The sequence below is a fragment of the Stigmatopora nigra genome, chromosome 9 (assembly GCF_051989575.1).
Source record: "Stigmatopora nigra isolate UIUO_SnigA chromosome 9, RoL_Snig_1.1, whole genome shotgun sequence".
Lineage (NCBI taxonomy): Eukaryota > Metazoa > Chordata > Actinopteri > Syngnathiformes > Syngnathidae > Stigmatopora > Stigmatopora nigra.
In genome coordinates, this window is record NC_135516.1 from 1,441,224 (window position 1) to 1,462,944 (window position 21,721).

General features: G+C 40.9%; 1 protein-coding gene across 3 annotated transcripts in view; it reads right to left on the reverse strand.

The window, feature by feature from the left end:
* Nucleotides 1-21,721, reverse strand: part of ints15 (integrator complex subunit 15) — a 33,509-nt gene that overhangs the window by 3,369 nt on the left and 8,419 nt on the right. Inside the window, exons 4-7 of one of the 3 annotated variants that reach the window (XR_013327456.1) lie at nt 21,202-21,367; nt 19,197-19,471; nt 14,353-15,973; nt 10,387-10,426 (exon numbers count right to left, since the gene is read on the reverse strand). Coding sequence is in view for 1 of the 3 variants with exons in the window: in XM_077724977.1 (XP_077581103.1) it covers nt 10,387-10,426; nt 15,736-15,973; nt 19,197-19,471; nt 21,202-21,367 (719 nt within the window). In the remaining 2 variants the exon portion in view is untranslated. The remainder of the gene's footprint in view (nt 1-10,386; nt 10,427-14,352; nt 15,974-19,196; nt 19,472-21,201; nt 21,368-21,721) is intronic. The other 2 variants (XM_077724977.1, XR_013327455.1) reach the window with 2 other exon arrangements.

The following is a 21,721-nucleotide window of genomic DNA, read 5'->3' on the forward strand; positions in this document are numbered from 1 at the left end:
ACTTAAAAGTGAAGTTCCCCAGATTAATTCCACAGCACCACCCACAACTAGTATAAATTTCACAAGGTTCCTACGCCATAATTGAACCTATTTAAGTTGTTGGAGAAGGTGGTTGAAGCTTAAAGAAAATATTTAATAAATCAGTATAAAGGGATGGCCAGGTGGTGGTTAGCGCATCAGCCTCACAGTTCTACGAACTTGGGTTCGAATCCAAGTCAGTCCACTTGTGTGGACTTTTCAAATTCTCAGTGGGACTGCATGGGTTTTTTCCAGGTACTCCAGTTTCCTCCCACCTTCCAAAAACATGCATTGTAGGATTGTTGGGTACTCTAAATTGTCCCTAGGTTGAGTGTGAACGGTTGTCCATCTCTTCATGCTCTGCAATCGCCTGGCCACCAATTCAGGATGTCCCCGGCTTCAGGCCAAAAGTCAACTGGGAAAGGCTCCAGCACCCTCACCGCCCTTGTGAGGATTAGCGGTTTAGAAATTAAATGTGTAACAAGGGCAACATGGTATGATTTACAAGGAGCCAACGATTGGAGCTTATCAGAGACCAGTAGCAGACTTCACGATGGCCGACTGCAGACTTAATTGTTCCCATATGTCTGGGAAGGGCCAGAAACTTAATAAACCAGTGACTAATCAGATGGAGAAGACTTTCTCTCATTGTCTATTAAATGAACATGCATGGAATCTTGGTGATCAAAAGGTGAATTAAAAAAACAGCTGGCTTTAAGTTAGAGTAAGGACAGAAGCAAATATATGTGAGCAGCAGTATTGCATTATGACGAGGAAGAGCACCAGAGAGGCAACATCTGCGTTGTTCAGTACAAGTGTGACAAAGGAGTGACAGAAGAGTTTGGTGAAGAGGTGGGATTGCACCAGCATTCAGCTTTGGGACCCTTTTTCCTTTACCACAGGGATCTATAGACTGACAGATGTAGTGAGAAAGGAAGCTCTTTGGAATATGAAGTTTGCAGATGGTATTGACAGCTGTGATTAGATCATGGAGCAGTTAGAGGAGAGCTTAGAGATGTGGAGATCTGCCTTCGAAATGAAGTTGAGCAAAAGTAAAACAGAATACGAGTGAATGAAAAGATCCCAAGGGACACAGTGAAGTGAAAAGGAGTCGATGTGAATAAGGTAGAGGTCTTCAAGTATTTCGGGTCAACAGTGCAAACAAATAGGAAATGTAAAAAGGAAGAGAAGAACCGCAGGGAGGCAGGAACAGCTAGATGTTAGTATCATGTCATGCGATAGTACAGTGTGAGCAACAATGAGAGGAAAGATCTACAGGACAATGGTGAATGTATGCTGCCCGCCAGACATCCATCGCTCTCAAGCTGTTCGCCTTGCATCCACGGAAACTCAACTGTCTTTTTTGGTTGTCGAAGCTGATTTTTATGGTTCCTTCACTTGCTATGAACCATGGACTGGTTTATGTTTCGCATTTTATCTGTTTATCTTTTCTATATTTGGAATTAAATTACCATATATTGTCTTGCGTCATTATGTCACGGGGCCAGTGCATCACATGCTTTTATGCATGTAAGCCGTACTGTCGCACTTCAGTCATATTTTTTTGCCAAACAAAAGCGGCTTACATGCAAGTACATATGGTATACAGTAATCCCTCGCGACTTTGCGCTTCAGCTATCGCGGACTCAGAGCTTCGCAGATTTTTTTCAGGAAAAAAAAAAAAGAATTTAAAGATATTAAATTAAAATTATAACTTACATCGTCTTACAAGGTGTGGAAACAAAATATTCAATAAGAATTAGTAATTTCATCATTTTATAAATTTTAAAACGCAAAAAATGCACGTATGCGCAAAGCATCATGGGGGATCACGGCCGAATCACGGGCATAAGCGCGCAAGCTGATTGCTCACTGAATGTACTCGACTCCCCATTGGCCCATTCAGCACAGAAGCCCAAGCTTCTCCCGATGCCCATTCTCAGTCCACGCTTATCTCCTGCTGTACAGTACGCTTCTCGCCAAGTTAAGCGCAAAAGTTTTGTGAAGCCCTTCGTGATGCCTCCCAAACGCTCTCCATCCCTTGGTGCTTCTAGTGAGCCGAAGAAAAAGCGAAAGATGTTGACCATTACCGAAAAAGTGAGTTTATTGGACAAGTTGAGAGCAGGAAGTAGCTACGCTAGCGTAGCTCGACATTGCAGCCTGAATGAATCCACGGTGCGGTACATAAAAAAGGAGAACATCCGCAAAACTGCTGCAACATCTTTCACCAAAGATGCCAAAAGGGTTGTGAACACCCAGAATAAAGTCATGGTGCGAATGGAAAATGCACTGGTTATTTGGATCCGTGATTGTAGGGCGAAGCTAGTCAGCCTGGACGGAAACTTAATCCGTAGTAAGGCTAAATCTTTGTTCGACGCCATGGTGCATGCGAGTGGTGACGACGACGTCAGCGTTCTGGACGAGGAAGAAGACGTCGACGAAAGTGACCCTCTGCCCGGTGCCTCAAGCCAGACTAACCCACGACCACGTACGGTTTTCACTGCCAGCAAGGGCTGGCTTGAGAGGTTTAAGCGGCGAGTCGGACTAAGGAATGTGTCGCTGCATGGAGATGCAGCCTCTGCAGACGGAGCAGCAGCGAGGCGCCATGTTGAGGATGTGTTTCCGGGAATGATAGAAGAAAATGGCTATGTCCCGGAGCAAGTTTCATCATGGATGAAACTGGACTCTACTGGAAGAGGATGCCGTCCCGAACCTTTCTCTTCAAGGATGAACTCCAGAAGACAGGTTTCAAAGCCCACAAGGATCGAGTGACTCTGCTCATGTGGGCAATGCAGCAGGATTCATGCTGAGGCCCGGCCTGATCTACAGGTCACTGAATCCTCGCGCGTTGATGAACAAGAACAGGGCCTTGCTGCCAGTCTACTGGACGTCCAACAAAAAAGCATGGATCACCAAGGCCCTCACACATGACTGGTTCTTCAACTCCTTCGTTCCGCAGGTAAAACTTTACCTGGCCGAATAGAGACTGCCCTTCAAAGTGGTTCTACTCATGGACTGTGCAGGTGGAGTTCCTTTCCCCCCAACACCACTTCCCTCATCCAGCCCATGGATCAGGGGGTTATCAGGGCCTTCAAAGCCCTCTACACCAAGGCGACAATGGAGGGTCTCATCTCCTCCATTGAAGAGCCCGACGAGACCTTCAGCATGAAGTCCTACTGGAAGGACTACAACATAGCCACGTGTCTAACCAACATTCAGAATATCCTACAGGGCATGAAAGAACAGACATTCATCTCCAGCTGGAGGAAATTGTGGCCACAGAAAATCACTGAGGACTATGAGGGCTTCACTCCCAACAAAATTCAGCACTCAGCCATTGATAATGCTGTCAGGCTGGCTCGGTTGGTGCAGACCGAAGGCTTCTCAGACATGACGGCTGATGAGATTTGTAATCTCATTGACTGTCACTCAGACCCACTGACAGAGGAGGACCTACAGGAGATGACCAAGTCGGCGAGTGAGGAGGAAGAGGAGCTTGCTGCCGACGACGAGGTTGACGAAGCTGACAAAGGTGGCCTTACTTTACATAATTTGCAGGACCTCTTTAATACTGCCAAAGACCTCCAAAGAAAGGCCAAAGAAATGGACGATAACATGGTGAGGGCAGTCGAGTTCAGCAATCGCATCGATGGGGTCATGGCTGTTTACAGGCGCATCCTCACACACCAAAAAGAACAGCGTTCCCAACTCCCCATAACAATGTTTCTTACGCTCCAAAGAACTGCGGGAGATCCATCTGGACTGCTATGATGTTTTTGAATTTCTGCTATGATGTTTTTGAATTTCTGAGTTTTCTGAATAAAAGTTTAAATTTATTACATTTGCAGTGATTTTTTTGTATGCACCAACATAACACCTGCATTCTAATGTGGAATAAAACACCTGAATGAACAGCATATTAGCCTGGTGGTGTTTTTGTGCATGTGGTATACGTTTCTATAAGCGTTTTTGATGGCGCCCGCCTACTTCGCGGAAATGCACTTATTGTGGGGGTCCCGGTCCCCATTAACCGTGACAAGCAAGGGATTATTGTATTGTGGCTCTTTGCTTCATTTCAAGTTTCTCTTATTTGTATTCTCTCTTAAAATCATCAGGGCCCATTAAAAACATAATAAATTACATTTATGCCATCTGACAGGAAATAGAGGGTCATAATAGCCAAAAAGACTGAAGGACAGTTTCTTCCCAAGAGCTGTCACCATACTCAACTCGCAATCTGCACTTATTAGACTTATTACAAGCCACTTTCGTCACTTTGTACCACTTATCCATATGATTACATATCTATGTTGACTACTTATACTAATTAATTTTGTTGACTACTTGTTTATGTATTACTTGTTTATTAATAATTTATTTATCATTACTGTAAATAGATATGATTGTTTATTTGTTTGTTGTGGAGTCTGCAGAATCAGAGAGTGGTGCCTTCTAAACAACTTGCCCTAAACATCTCCAAAACCATGGAACAAATCCTGGACTTCAGAGAACAAGGCCACTAATCTCACTTGGACAAGCCTATTTACCCGCATTTAAGATGCTACCAACACCACGGCAGTGGTGAAGAAGGCCCAGAAGCAAAATCATTTCCTGAGGGTACTCAGCAGGAACAAATTGGACAATAAGCTACTGGTATAGCGCCAGTGTGGAGAGCATTTTAGCATCCTGCATTACAGTGTGGTACACTGGAAGCACGGCAGAGAAAATGCATGCAGAGTGATAAACAGCCCAGAAGATAATCGGCTGCTCTCTGCCCTCACCGGATGACATTCCCAGCCGTCGCTACCGCGGCAGAACCGGAAAGATTGCAAGGGACTCCTAACACCTTGGTCACCTGTTCCAGCTGCTGCCCTTTGGCAGACGATACAAGTCTCACAAAACGCGGACAAATAGACTTAGGAACAGTTTTTTTCCCCCCCAAAGCCATCAGGGCTCTGAACTTGCTTTAGTACGACACACAATCCCTTCTGTGCAATAACTTTGGGGTGTGCAATAACAATGCAATATCTTAGAATTGCCTTGCCCGGACGTGACTTTTAAATCACTAATGTTTTTTTTTTACTGGGAATGACGCACTTTGTGGAGTAGCACCACCAATTTTGTTATACACAGCTGTGTATAATTAGAATTAAGGCTTTTGTTTGATTTTGTCGTACAAAAAATGACCGAATCAAGGTTACGGCTTATATGCGCATAAAAATATGACATGCAAAAAACAGAAGATTGACAGGGCCGACACACGATAACGTCACAACAAAATGGGGCCATTTTGTCAGACCCACCTCACTCACAGCCCGTGCCACAACCAATCAGAGTTGTTATGTCTGTTCCCTCATGCCTACTACCATAGCACAACCTAGCCTCTGGGCAAACCTCCAGAATAAAGAATTCGCCAACCACACCTACAACTGTATCCTGGGTATCCGAAAGAATCCTGTCGGGCAAAATTCGACCGCCTACATACCATGGTTGCGGTGCCATTAGCAGCTACAGTCAAACCCGCAACGTATGTCCAATGCAACAATCGAAAAGACTTATCTATCCTGTTTCAAAGTTACCAGGTGCGCCAAGATCAGACAAGTCCTTTCCCAATCATCGACAGTGCTGGACCAAGTATGGTGGCTCTGCGGATGGCAAGTGTATATGATCATCCCCACCAATTAAACTGGCCTCTGTGTCCCTTCATCTGTCTCCAACCACACATTCATCCTTACAACAGATTCGATCCCCAGTCGACGCCAACCCACGTTTACCCACCAGGCGTCAGCGCCGGAGCCTTGATTTCCGCCCCCATGATTGTGGGCTTGGACATCACCCTCAAACACAAACTTGGTCAGTCTCCTCCAAAATCCTAATGGCTGTTCCCCTGGGGAGGAACAGCAAAGATCATTCTACGTCTGGAAACCATTGACTACAGACTCCAGGGCTATGTCAACGCATCAGTCCGACTACAACATGGTCGAGAAGCCCAAATAATCGCCATGACCCAAATGATTATCCAGAACCGCTTTGCCCTTGACAGAATAAGCGGACAGCGGGGAGGTGTGTGCCATGGTAGGAGACTCATGCTGCACCTTCATCCCTGCCAACGCACCCCGCTCAGTCCACGATGCCTTACAAACTATGAAGAACATACAGAACGCTATGAGTAAAGAGTCGGTCCCACAACGAGGATGGCTTCACTGGTTCCTCTCAGGCTCATGGACCAATACACTTGAAATCCCTAGTACTGCTCATCAGTTATTGCTCTCATGCTTGTTATCCTAACCTGTCGTTTACCCTGCTTCTCAGCGTGGATCAAACGTACCAATAATGCCACAGTCATACCATGATTGTTGAAACCCAGCTAATGCAAACTTGTATACATACAAAATTCCATACGAAGAGAAACTGATGATGATGTTTGTATTCTGAACCTAGAGAGGCGGGATACACATTGATGTGATAGGTAAATATTATTTTGGTTACTACAGGGGGGGGGAAACTGCCATGCTTTTGAGTAACCAAAAATGTTTCAATACGTGTCATAGCCTTCATCCGTGTCACAGCCCTGCATACGTGCAATAGAAACTTTGCCCTGGCTCTGTTCCCCTGGGTAGGAACAGAAAAGATCACCCTACATCTGTCAACTCTCGGCACTCCAAACTCCACTATGGCCAAAATCAAAGAGTTGTCAAAGGACACCAGAGACAAAATTCTAGACCTGCGCCAGGCTGGGAAGACTTAATTTGCAATAGTTAAAAGCTTAGTGTAACGAAATCAACTGTGGGAGCAATTAGTAGAAAATTAAAGACATACAAAACCACTGATAATCTCCCTCGATCTGGGGCTCCATTCAAGATCTCACCCTGTGGCGTCAAAATGATGACAAGAACGGTGAGCAAAAATTCCAGAACCACACGGGCTGCCTAGTTAATGACCAACAGAGAGCTGGGACCAGAGTAACAAAGGCTACTATCAATAACACAATGCACCGCCAGGGACTCAAATCCGGCACTGCGTGTCCCCCTGCTGACATCATCAGTACACATCCAGGCCCGTCATCCAGGGCCGTTTTGGATGATGCTGATCCAAACTTTTTGGTATAAACACAAGTTCTCGTGTTTGGAGGAGAGGGAATACTGAATTGCATCAGAAGAACACAATACCCACGGTGAAGAATGGGGGTGGAAACAGGCTTTTGTTGTTGATGATGATGACAGGGCCTATGCCCGATTATTATTAATTTTCTGCAAAGGGACCAGAACTAATTACCTGTGTAAAGGATAGAATGAATTGGGCCATGAATCAAGAGATTTTGAGCAAAAATCTCCTTCCATCAGCAAGGACATTGAAGATGAGACATGACTGGGTTTTTCTGCACGACAATGATCACAAACACACAGCCAGGGCAACAAAGGAGTGGCCTGGTAACAAGCATTTCAAGGTCCTGGAGTGGCCTAGCCAGTCTCCAGATCTCGACCCCATAGAAAATCTGTGGAGGGAGTTGAAAGTCTGTGTTGCCCAACTACATCCCCAAAACATCACTGCAAAAGCCTATGAAGAGGGACAGAATACATTTGGCCTCCGTTATTATCAACAAAGGGTACATAAAGTATTGAGATTAAATTTTGGTATTGATCAAATACTTGTTTTCCACCATGATCTGCAAATAAATCATTCAAAAATAAAACTGATTTTCTGAGAGGGTTTCCACATTCTGTCCCTCATGGTTGAGGTTTACCCATGTTGACAATTAAAGGCCTCTCTATTTTTTTCAAGTAGGATAACTTGCACAATTGGTCATTGATTAAATACTTATATACCTCACTGTATCTAATTTTTCACCCATTTATCACCACTGCTTCTTACCTGTTTACATTTAAGTTCCCCTTGGACAGTGCTTAAAGTCAGGCGTTTTGAGAAAAATCGATCTAAAGATAGTGCCTATGATGACTTTAAAAAATGTTTCTAAAAATCACAAGACAAACGTCGTCAAAGTGGACGATCGCAAGACCCGAGAACACTTTTTCAGGATGTTTTTCCACCAATTCGAAAAGTTTGTTTCTCCCCAGTGCTCTTGAAATGGTGGCTGCTTCCTCCTTAGTCATCTTTTCATTCAATTCCAAGCATATTACTGAGTGTGGCATTAACTTCTGCTCCGTTGAGAGTTCGTTTTTGTGCCCTTTGACCAACTCCTCAACATCCTCCTTACTGGGCACAAGCCTACTTGCCTGAGCCCGCGAAATAATTTTGCCCACCGCAGTTTCTGGTTCAGGTTGAGGCTTAACTGTAAGTGCGTCAAAGACACATGGCCACAGCTCCTTCCAAGCATACGTTTGAGCAGACAACCGCGGTCAAATAAACATGAAGGGTTGATGTGAGACAGTCAAAGAGAGCTCAGTAAAGTGAAGCAAGGTTCTAAAGTGAGAATTAATGCATCCGTGACAATATTTTCAGAATAAAATTATGGCTTAAGAAGTGCATTTACTTTTTGAGGGGATTTCGTACCTTTGATCATTTTCGTATCTTGAGGATTTCTTTACATATAAAAGCTCTCGTAACTTCAAAAAATTCATACTGAGAGGCATTTGTAAGTAGAGGTATGACTGTATTAACATTGATTGAAAAAATACACCGTCAATTAACTGAGTCAGTCAGAGTACCTCAGTTCTTGACAACAATCGATTCCAGAAACCTGTTGGAGAAGTGATTTGTTTGAAATCGATTTTTTTCCATTACAAGTAATGGGAAAATAAATAATGCCTTCTAAGCCTAAAAATAGGCTTTCTAACAAGTTTTTTTAGACAGTGTTATGCATGATCAAGTACGCCGTCTGTGAGCTAAACGGACTGCGCAAGTTGTTTTTTCTGTGTCTTGTTGGGGACGTACGAGTTTTGGATTTTTGTTCGAAATCAGAAGCAAAAAAATCTTGAAATTTTCATTCGAACTATGATTCGTTCAAAGTCTAGACGTTTGAAAAACAAGGCTCCACTGTAATCTTAAAAGAAAATTGTTCGGGATATTAGTTTTACATTATATATTTGCTTGCATTGAAAAAAGTGCTTCGCTTACTACATCTAAAATGTCTGCTTGCAACGAATGCTTTGCTCCTTAATTCGACTATACAAAAGGGAAGGCGGATCCAGTTGGACTGCTGGAATGTGGAGAAGATCCTTTGGCTGCACATGACCTTCATTTGTTTTGACTATTTGACGTCATTTGACTTTACCACCCCTCCCTTGAAGGTTGAGACGTCCATTGTAATTAATGTCCTTGAAGTTAATAAACAAGAAAAGCGTGTGACGCCAGAACGAACAGGAGACGAGACCTCAACAGTTCAATTTCTCTTTTGCAAGATTTAAATCCAGAAGATTGTCTTTTCTCTTTATTGGTGCATGTGTTGGGAAAAATGAAAGGGGAATCTATCAAAAATTGATCATTCTCACTGTGGAACAACAGAAGAACATACCCAGCATGTTATTTATTTGTAGGAAAATATCCAAGCACAAGATAGTTGTACTAAGTTAATTTTTTTCTACAATTTAATGTCTTTGCTGCCTGTGTGATGTTATGTTCAAGCCCAGAAAAGCTATGGATTGGTCTGTTTCTTCTTTATTTGTGAATTTGATGCCGCATGTGCCATCTATGGAGTTGAGGTGATCTGTAAGAAGTTGTTTATGTCCTGTTTTGCGTAAGCTTGTTCCTCAATTCCCGTGTTTTCCCTAGTCAAGTTTGTTTTTGAGATGTGTTTCCTAAGTCTTTGTTATTTTCTAAGATCCTGTCTAAGTTATTTAAGCTTTGGTATGAGCATTATATCCCTCGTCCTTGCCTGCTTCCCTGCGATTGGGTCCTATTCCTCGTTATCTCGCCTGGACATCTCCCCAAAGAAGTAACAACTATTGTGAAATGATTATAATCATATTAACTACAGATAAAACCATCTGGTGCACCTGCCCGAAAGCATGTACTCAGAAGAGCCTGCCTGTTTTCGAGACGGTAATACAAGGGCAGCTGACCATCAAACTTATTGGGAAAGTGAAAGTTCTTGAGCTAGGATCCCACGTGAATTCCAGTTTCTGGGACACTTTTCCTGTTAAAGACTTCTTTGGCTATTGTAATCAACGCCAGATGTTGTGTCCTGAATGTTTGTGTGTTCATCACTGTACACTATAATAAATCCTGTCACAAGCGAAGGTCGGGAGTCCAAATTAAATCTGCTAATGTACCAGCGAGCTCCGTCGTTTCTTTAATAGTCCATGTCAAATGTAAACATTTCTTATTTCTAGATTGTTAGCGGTATCCCAATAATATTGTGCATCAAAATACACAGGTGATTATGTATTCGAAAAATATATATTTTCTTACTTGTTATGTGGCAGGCGTGAACACATGGCTCTCAGGTCCTCTGTGGGAACAAAAACAGGAGGATATGAGACGTACCGTATTTTCACACCTAGAAAACACACCGTTTGATAGGGCGCAGTCTCATTTGCGGGTATATTTTCTGTTTTTTTGTCAAAAAAGGCCACTTCTTCAGAAGAGGTGCTAGCATAACACTAGGCTAGCGAATATTATGCTAGCGTACCTATGTTATGCTAGCATTTTTTCAAAGACAAAACTAAGTTTGATAATGCTTTATTGAGGTAAAAAGGTACACTGATATAAGGAGTTTGGCGTTCAACATGCTAGGATCCACTGTTAGTCAGAGTTGAGTATTTATGGAACTTGATTCCTGCTTTGGCGAAAGCTAAAAAAACTGTACTGGCCGACACTTAAGCCCAGGCATCCTCCATCCATTGTAATTTGCGACATGCATTATCCGATCCTTTGATTTTCCTTGCTGTAATATCGGCATCGACAATTCCTTCCAAATTGTCACGTAAGTAGTGCAACGCTGCCTGCCCGATCTACTATGCTGGTCATCCGTTGGCAATCCATTAGCAAAGCTGTTAAATTGTGTTCGATCCATGGACTCTGTCCGTTTTCCAAGCATTCACACCCGCAGTGTGTTGTCATTCACGCCAGGCATTTCTTCTGTATCGTTCTGATATGCTGTTTCTTTAAGTATTAAGAGTGTTTTTGAGGGTTAAAATCGCTGCAAGCACAAAGAGGTCAAATGCCTTGCCACTGGGATGTTTTTAAAGGATTTACCGTAAGGCTGGTAATGTGCAATGAGCCTATTTTTAGGGTGAACGTCCGCTGGATTGATCGCAATAAGTAGCGTGCCGGTGAGAAATAAAACCAGTTAATCAAGCGGTCAGAGCCATACAAAAATTGAGTGCACAGACAAGTCGCACCGACCAATTGGGCCCACTGACCATCTAAAAGGAAATGTTTAAACTTTTAGACGCGCCCAATAGGTGTGAAAATACGGTAGTTTGAATGAAGAATATGGCAATTTCATTATCAAGGCCCATTTATAAGACTGAGAGCAAGTCACAACTAATGTGTTGTGTAATACAGTAATACCTGGACATACGAGTGCCCTGACACACGAGGAATTTGAGATACAAAAAATACCCAGCAAATAGTTACCTTAAGACCACGACAAATTTTGAGCATTCAAGACAGCTACGAGAGGCTGCTTATGATTTCTTTTCTAGCATCCCCCTCGTGAAAAGATCTTTACAAACACTGGGCACTGGACGGATGGTTGCATTTTGTCCGTGTTATTTTTCTGTTAGTCAATGGAGAATTAAATGAAACACAATGGGTCCAAAGCAAGCCAGTGCAATGCAGGGTAGAGGGAAGAAAAGGCGTATGATGACAATCAATAATAAGTACGAAATAATGGAAACACATGAGTAGTGTGCGCGTTTAGCTGGAAAACCATGCCAAAGAGGTTTGGAGGGGCATGAGCACAATTTCGGGCCTTGGAGACAACAGTGAGAGAGACCTGGAGTCTAGAGTCAGGGAGTGGGCCAATGAACTAAATTAGTTCTTTAATAGATTCAGTTCTGCCCCCCGTCCCCTGAACCCCCAGACCAGAAGCACCTCTCCCCTCCCTTTGTTCTCCTCCTCTTTCTCCCCCTCATCCACCACTCACACGTCGTCCCACTCCCCACCAGTCTGAATTACTGTCGATCAGGTAGTAAGACAGGTTAAGGAGATCGAGGTAAGGAAGGCCGGTGTCTGTAACAGTGTCCAGACGGCCTCAGCCCCAGACTACTGAGGAACTGTGCAGATCAGCTTGGTGATTCTGCATATTTTCAACCTCAGCACCAGACCTTGTGAGAAAACTTCCTGTGTGGTCCCAGTTCCAAAGACTGCGGACCCTAGGGAGGCCAACCACGTCATGCCGGTAGCATTAACCTCTCACCTGATCAGGATAATGAAATCATCCTGAATCACCTCAGCCCCCTGGTGAATGCAGAACTGGATCCTCTGCCAGTCTTACTGAGAGGTTAACTGGAAAAGACTGGAGTAAGGAGCCACCTGGATACATGGATCATGAACTTTCTCACTGACGGACCAGAATATGTGAGACTTCAGGACTGTACGTCTTATGTAGTAGTTTGCAGCACGATCGGCCACAAGGCACGGTACTCTCCCCACTCCTATTCTCCTTCTACACATCAGACTTCAAACATAATACAGACACCTGCCACCTCCAGAAGTTATCTCACAACACCGCTATTGTTGGACTAGTGAGGGATGGGAATGACTTAGCGTACAGGGGAGTCATCACAGCTTTTGTTGACTGGTGTAGGCAAAACCACCTCTAACACCAGTAAGAAAAAGGAAATGTTACCGTATTATCAGAACTATACGGCTCATCGCATTTTAAGCCGCAGTGTCAGTAATGAGTGCTATTTCTGTATTTGACCCACACAAAGGACACACCGTTAAAAAAGACGCAGCAAGGCATGGCAAAAAATACACTAGCTTAAACATACACGCTACACCCACGCTAAAAACACGTTTTAAAAAAGCAACAGAAGCAAAACTGAGTTCGGTTGTACTTTATTTAGCCAAAAAAAAACTATATATCCCAGCAGTCACTGCGTAGTAATTTTTCTACGAGGAAAATAGTAGAGTCGGGGGCTGCTTGCCACAATTGTGAGAGCTGTAGAGGATGGTGTACCCTATCGACTGATTTATTTTATTTTATCGTGATAACAATTTTAGTATTGGTCCATATACAAAGCACACGGGATTATAAGGCACCCTGTCTATTTTGTAGAAAATTTAACTTTTATGTGCGCATTATAGTCGTGAAAATACGGTAATTGATTTTCAGAGGAATCTTCAACAGACCAATCCAGTGAACATCCAGGGTACAGACAATAGTGGAGAATTTTGAGTATGTGGGTGTTCACTTCCACAACAAACTAGACTAGTCCACAAACATATATGCCTTGTACAAAAGGGGCCAGAGCCCCCTCTACCTACTGAGGAGACTATAGTCCTTTGAAGTGTGCAGGACACTGTGGTGGCATCTACAGTGTTTTATGCAGTAGTCTGTTGGTGATGCGGGAGCACAGAGAGGGACAAGAACAGACTGAATAAGCTGGTCAGAGGGGCAGCTCTGTTCTGGACTGTCCTTCGTGAGATTTTTCACGTTTTATGCAAAATATGTAGGTATTTTGTTCTTGAATTTCATTCATGGACATCAAAATAAATTTAGTTTCGCATTTTATCTGTTTATCTTTTCTCTATATTGAAATAAATGAATGTATTGGCCGGAATTTGTGACCTCACACGCCGACGCAACAGTGCCATCTTTAAGTGAAGTAATCGTGTTGCGACGCCATAAAATTGCAGGTTTTGTTTCATATAGTGTTGTTGTGCACATAAGCTGTACCCTCAATTGAGTCATCTTTTTTTTTTTGTCAAACAAAAGCGGCTTGTATGCGAGTATATACAGCACGTCAGCAAGCAATATACACAGACAGTCAAATTGTCAGCGTCATACAGCAACAAAAAATGGCCAGAAAATTGGATTTTGGTTGGACGGTCATGCTCCGCCGATGGCTGGCTAGATTGGGATGGTCCTGGTTCTCAGTGTTGTTGTTGGTGTTGGATACATCAGAAAATAGCGGTGTTGTGTTCTTTGAGTTCAAACATAAAACCGCTAAGCTGCATTTTCCAATTGGCCACCAGAAAGGTTGAAAACAAATGTCAGTTCTATGAAGTGGAGGCCAGGCCACCTGAACTGAAGTGGGTGTTTTCAAGTAAGCGTGTATATCAGCTGCGGCATGTTAAAATGCAATCATATGGAGCTTTTCAGCAAAATTACTTCCATTTGGATTTTTTTGACATTTATTACTTGAAGCTATTATTTTACACACAAATTCTCTTTTCTCATATAGTTTTCAAAAATAGACACACCTCTTGAACACAGCAAAGCTCCACTGGCCAGGGCAACCTGCAGAGCCTGAGCCAGCCTGTCGAGAGCTAGCTGCGTTAGCACAAGTATGTCAGTGGTTGACCTGTGCCCATGTTTGTTTGTAGAGGATGGTGTACCCTATCGACTGATTTATTTTATTTTATCGTGATAACAATTTTAGTATTGGTCCATATACAAAGCACACGGGATTATAAGGCACCCTGTCTATTTTGTAGAAAATTTAAGACTTTTATGTGCGCATTATAGTCGTGAAAATACGGTAATTGATTTTCAGAGGAATCTTCAACAGACCAATCCAGTGAACATCCAGGGTACAGACAATAGTGGAGAATTTTGAGTATGTGGGTGTTCACTTCCACAACAAACTAGACTAGTCCACAAACATATATGCCTTGTACAAAAGGGGCCAGAGCCCCCTCTACCTACTGAGGAGACTATAGTCCTTTGAAGTGTGCAGGACACTGTGGTGGCATCTACAGTGTTTTATGCAGTAGTCTGTTGGTGATGCGGGAGCACAGAGAGGGACAAGAACAGACTGAATAAGCTGGTCAGAGGGGCAGCTCTGTTCTGGACTGTCCTTCGTGAGATTTTTCACGTTTTATGCAAAATATGTAGGTATTTTGTTCTTGAATTTCATTCATGGACATCAAAATAAATTTAGTTTCGCATTTTATCTGTTTATCTTTTCTCTATATTGAAATAAATGAATGTATTGGCCGGAATTTGTGACCTCACACGCCGACGCAACAGTGCCATCTTTAAGTGAAGTAATCGTGTTGCGACGCCATAAAATTGCAGGTTTTGTTTCATATAGTGTTGTTGTGCACATAAGCTGTACCCTCAATTGAGTCATCTTTTTTTTTTGTCGAACAAAAGCGGCTTGTATGCGAGTATATACAGCACGTCAGCAAGCAATATACACAGACAGTCAAATTGTCAGCGTCATACAGCAACAAAAAATGGCCAGAAAATTGGATTTTGGTTGGACGGTCATGCTCCGCCGATGGCTGGCTAGATTGGGATGGTCCTGGTTCTCAGTGTTGTTGTTGGTGTTGGATACATCAGAAAATAGCGGTGTTGTGTTCTTTGAGTTCAAACATAAAACCGCTAAGCTGCATTTTCCAATTGGCCACCAGAAAGGTTGAAAACAAATGTCAGTTCTATGAAGTGGAGGCCAGGCCACCTGAACTGAAGTGGGTGTTTTCAAGTAAGCGTGTATATCAGCTGCGGCATGTTAAAATGCAATCATATGGAGCTTTTCAGCAAAATTACTTCCATTTGGATTTTTTTGACATTTATTACTTGAAGCTATTATTTTACACACAAATTCTCTTTTCTCATATAGTTTTCAAAAATAGACACACCTCTTGAACACAGCAAAGCTCCACTGGCCAGGGCAACCTGCAGAGCCTGAGCCAGCCTGTCGAGAGCTAGCTGCGTTAGCACAAGTATGTCAGTGGTTGACCTGTGCCCATGTTTGTCGGACTGGTCAAGTTGCCGGGAAAGATCAGAAGTCAGCGAGGCCAAAGAATCCATTTGGAGGAGTTCCATGCGACCGAAAATGCCTTTATCGTTCAGAACGTTTGGCAAAAGCATGAACACCTGAGAATACATATAACAATAATAACTAGGACTGCAAGCAGTATTGAACATGCCATATACACAAATCTACACACATTATAAACAAAGACATGCAAGGGATTTATTTTCTTAAAAACCTGTGCACGAAAACCAGAATTATTGAAATAATTCTTAAAACATTTTAAACCACTCATTGAGGAAATCTCTCTACATGATTAAGAAGAAAAAAAACAAAAGTCGCACTGGAGGAAAATGTATTCAATGAAATCCAAGAGAAAAAACATGTCATTGTGAAGGGTAATATGAAATTTAAATTAAATAGCAGAACAACAACAAGAATAACATACCTGGTAATGTCAGCCACAATGGAACATATTAAGTTAACTAGCATAAAGAACATGCTAACAACTTTACCAAAATATAAGCTACACTCCAAATCATTAAAGCCAACGAAATTTTCATCCATGGTTTCAGTTTTATACAACTCCCCCAACTGGGAAGTTAGGCAATGCGTTGTTTATTTATATATTAATCTATCCACCTGTCCACCTATTCTTATATATTGGTATATCGGTATATCGGTAAGTCGGTACACCGGTACATTTATACATTTATACATTTATCTATTTATCTATTTATCTATTTATCTATTTATCTATTTATCTATTTATCTATTTATCTATTTATCTATTTATCTATTTATCTATTTATCTATTTATCTATTTATCTATTTATCTATTTATCTATTTATCTATTTATCTATTTCTACACTTCTACACTTCTACACTTCTACACTTCTACACTTCTACACTTCTACACTTCTACACTTCTACACTTCTACACTTCTACACTTCTACACTTCTACACTTCTACACTTCTACACTTCTACACTTCTACACTTCTACACTTCTACACTTCTACACTTCTACACTTCTACACTTCTACACTTCTACACTTCTACACTTCTACACTTCTACACTTCTACACTTCTACACTTCTACACTTCTACACTTCTACACTTCTACACTTCTACACTTCTACACTTCTACACTTCTACACTTCTACACTTCTACACTTCTACACTTCTACACTTCTACACTTCTACACTTCTACACTTCTACACTTCTACACTTCTACACTTCTACACTTCTACACTTCTACACTTCTACACTTCTACACTTCTACACTTCTACACTTCTACACTTCTACACTTCTACACTTCTACACTTCTACACTTCTACACTTCTACACTTCTACACTTCTACACTTCTACACTTCTACACTTCTACACTTCTACACTTCTACACTTCTACACTTCTACACTTCTACACTTCTACACTTCTACACTTCTACACTTCTACACTTCTACACTTCTACACTTCTACACTTCTACACTTCTACACTTCTACACTTCTACACTTCTACACTTCTACACTTCTACACTTCTACACTTCTACACTTCTACACTTCTACACTTCTACACTTCTACACTTCTACACTTCTACACTTCTACACTTCTACACTTCTACACTTCTACACTTCTACACTTCTACACTTCTACACTTCTACACTTCTACACTTCTACACTTCTACACTTCTACACTTCTACACTTCTACACTTCTACACTTCTACACTTCTACACTTCTACACTTCTACACTTCTACACTTCTACACTTCTACACTTCTACACTTCTACACTTCTACACTTCTACACTTCTACACTTCTACACTTCTACACTTCTACACTTCTACACTTCTACACTTCTACACTTCTACACTTCTACACTTCTACACTTCTACACTTCTACACTTCTACACTTCTACACTTCTACACTTCTACACTTCTACACTTCTACACTTCTACACTTCTACACTTCTACACTTCTACACTTCTACACTTCTACACTTCTACACTTCTACACTTCTACACTTCTACACTTCTACACTTCTACACTTCTACACTTCTACACTTCTACACTTCTACACTTCTACACTTCTACACTTCTACACTTCTACACTTCTACACTTCTACACTTCTACACTTCTACACTTCTACACTTCTACACTTCTACACTTCTACACTTCTACACTTCTACACTTCTACACTTCTACACTTCTACACTTCTACACTTCTACACTTCTACACTTCTACACTTCTACACTTCTACACTTCTACACTTCTACACTTCTACACTTCTACACTTCTACACTTCTACACTTCTACACTTCTACACTTCTACACTTCTACACTTCTACACTTCTACACTTCTACACTTCTACACTTCTACACTTCTACACTTCTACACTTCTACACTTCTACACTTCTACACTTCTACACTTCTACACTTCTACACTTCTACACTTCTACACTTCTACACTTCTACACTTCTACACTTCTACACTTCTACACTTCTACACTTCTACACTTCTACACTTCTACACTTCTACACTTCTACACTTCTACACTTCTACACTTCTACACTTCTACACTTCTACACTTCTACACTTCTACACTTCTACACTTCTACACTTCTACACTTCTACACTTCTACACTTCTACACTTCTACACTTCTACACTTCTACACTTCTACACTTCTACACTTCTACACTTCTACACTTCTACACTTCTACACTTCTACACTTCTACACTTCTACACTTCTACACTTCTACACTTCTACACTTCTACACTTCTACACTTCTACACTTCTACACTTCTACACTTCTACACTTCTACACTTCTACACTTCTACACTTCTACACTTCTACACTTCTACACTTCTACACTTCTACACTTATACACTTATACACTTATACACTTATACACTTCTACACTTCTACACTTATACACTTATACACTTATACACTTATACACTTATACACTTATACACTTATACACTTATACACTTATACACTTATACACTTATACACTTATACACTTATACACTTATACACTTATACACTTATACACTTATACACTTATATACTTATATACTTATATACTTATATACTTATATACTTATATACTTATATACTTATATACTTATATACTTATATACTTATATACTTATATACTTATATACTTATATACTTATATACTTATATACTTATATACTTATATACTTATATACTTATATACTTATATACTTATATACTTATATACTTATATACTTATATACTTATATATTTACATAGTATGTTATACTAGTTAATTAGTATACCACACAACCTTAAAGATACTGACCTGAAGGATACTCAAATGAAGTGCAGAGAAAAGATCTGCCACGTCGTTCTCATGCTCTGAACTGAAGTGGAGAGACGTCAGTTTTTTGTCCCTTCTGTAGCCTAGTGGGGCTTTGACACACCAGTGCACCAGTCCACCTAGAGGTGTAACATCGAGCGAAGTGATTGCCTGGCCTGACAGTGGAGTATTATGGAAGGTAACCAGGAGAAGATGAGGGTCATTTTTGATCCACGACACAATCATCTGGAGGAGCTCCAGGGGAGGAATGAGCTCGTCTGACGGACAAAAAAAGAGTATATTGTTAATTTGTCTTAACACTCCTAAATGAAGATCTATAAACAAATCAGAGCTCAAGTACTGGCCATTAATCTCATCATCAATGGGTGCCAATAATGAGATATTAAAAAATAAAAAAGAAGACAGGCTGATAATTTTCTTATGAAGGACGACAGATGTACCGTATTTTTATGACTATAAGGCGCACATAAAAAGTCTTACATTTTCTCCAAATGAGACAGGCAACCTTATAATCCAGTACGCTTTATATATGGACCAATACTAAAATTGTTATCACGATAAAATAAAATAAATCAGTTGATAGGACAACTACGGCAAGCAGCCCCCGACTCTATTTCGTTTTCGATGGACAATTGTTCAATTCGACACAGAAAATGAAGACTTTGATGGTTCTGTGAGTGATGATGACATGAGTACATTGTAAAATGGCTAAATAAAGTACAAGCAAACTCAGTTTTCCTTCCGTTGTTCGTGTTTTTAGCATGAAGGTGTAGCGTGCATCTTGTGCATGTTGCACCAAATTAATGTGTTCGCCGTTGTAGTATATTGATACTATTAGTGCAAAGTTATCGGCGCCGTCAACATGGGTATATTGACAAAAGGACGAATATCCAGCCAAGAAATGTGCTGGAAGAAATGTGCATAGTTCACATTCTTTAGTCCGGCCTTTTTTCTAGTGCAGTCCCTTGTCACGTAGCCGTTTTTGCAAGCGATCTAGGATTTGACACCAAACCTATGCACGTGCAAAGATCAATCATTGGACAAAGAACAGTCTAGGTGAGTAACAGTTGAATACGGAAGCTCCAGTTTGCAAAACTCATGCTCCAATTGATATGGTTCATCCTACTACAACCGTTAGTGGGAGAGTTGAATAATGAGAGGGTATTGATGCAAGCAACATTGATTTTGTGTGTAAATATCTGGAAGACATACTGTCTCCTCGCGCCATGTTGAACCGCGACTCATGTTAGGCGACGTTAACCAAACACTTCCCACAATGCCTGTGGCTACGGAAGCCAGTTACATTCATATTTCAACTTTAGTCATTACAACAATGCAATGACTTTCACACATAAAACGAAGTACACTATGGTCCCCTTGGAAGCGAAACGAGAACACCTCTTCAGCTAGGTCTCTGACCTTCTGTTGGATCCGAAACAGAGTTTGTTGGTTTGTTTTAACACCCGACCAAAAGATCTATACTATGGACTTTCTAGGTTTGGTCCTGAATCAGAATGTGAATAGTCACATATCTAGCAATTCGATTCGTATCCCATCACGATTCCCAGGCCACAATTTGATTCCATCCCGATTAATCGTGATACTACATTTTACAGCTATTTTTTTTTTTTATAACTTACGTCACTTTGGAAAAACTAATAAAAATTCACATAAAATACATTCATATTAAATCATTTCCAAAACCCTATTCAGTACTAAAGTAACAGTGTTTAGAGATTGGGTGTACTAATAAACTTAAAATATAAGTTGGTGTATGTAAATTGAGAACCCACTCTGTATGGTTTGTAATTAATTTAGTTGGATGAATAAATTATTTAAGATTTAGAAATAATTAAATTCCTCTTGTACTCTAACTAGTATTTGTATATGCTACAATTGTATGGCTAATAATTTCCTTTGCTACCACAGTTAGAATAATGATTTTTTTCCATGGCATCACAAATGTTCCCCAATCAAACCTTAATACCTGAGGTGAAGTCATAGAGTGTGGCAACTGCAGTGAGGAACTGGCAACAGAAGCGAGGACAGGCAATGTGGATATTCTGTAAAGTAGGAACTGAACCTGGCATCACGCTGCAGTAGTCATCCACCAGAACCTGTGCCAGGCGAACACAGTATACCCGATGGGTATTCTGATACAAAATAAAAAGACAAAGACAATAGGTATCAGGTTCAGCTTAAACAACCCCAAGTATACCAAGCAACGATTATTTGAACAGGAATGTAAAGTCAGTTACTTGCATTATATCTCTAAAAAGTTCATATTAATAGTTGAATTGATATAAGTACTATGATGTTATATTACTGCAATGCTAATTTGTTTTTAGTTTGCTGTATATTACGAAGGGCATCGTGAGAAAGGCATGTAAACTGAATAATGGATTTAGTTATAATGTATTATTATTTTATTAATTGCATCCGTTATTAGTTCACCAAAATGTACGTGTGATTACAGTTCATGTAATGGATCTTAGAGAATTTTATAG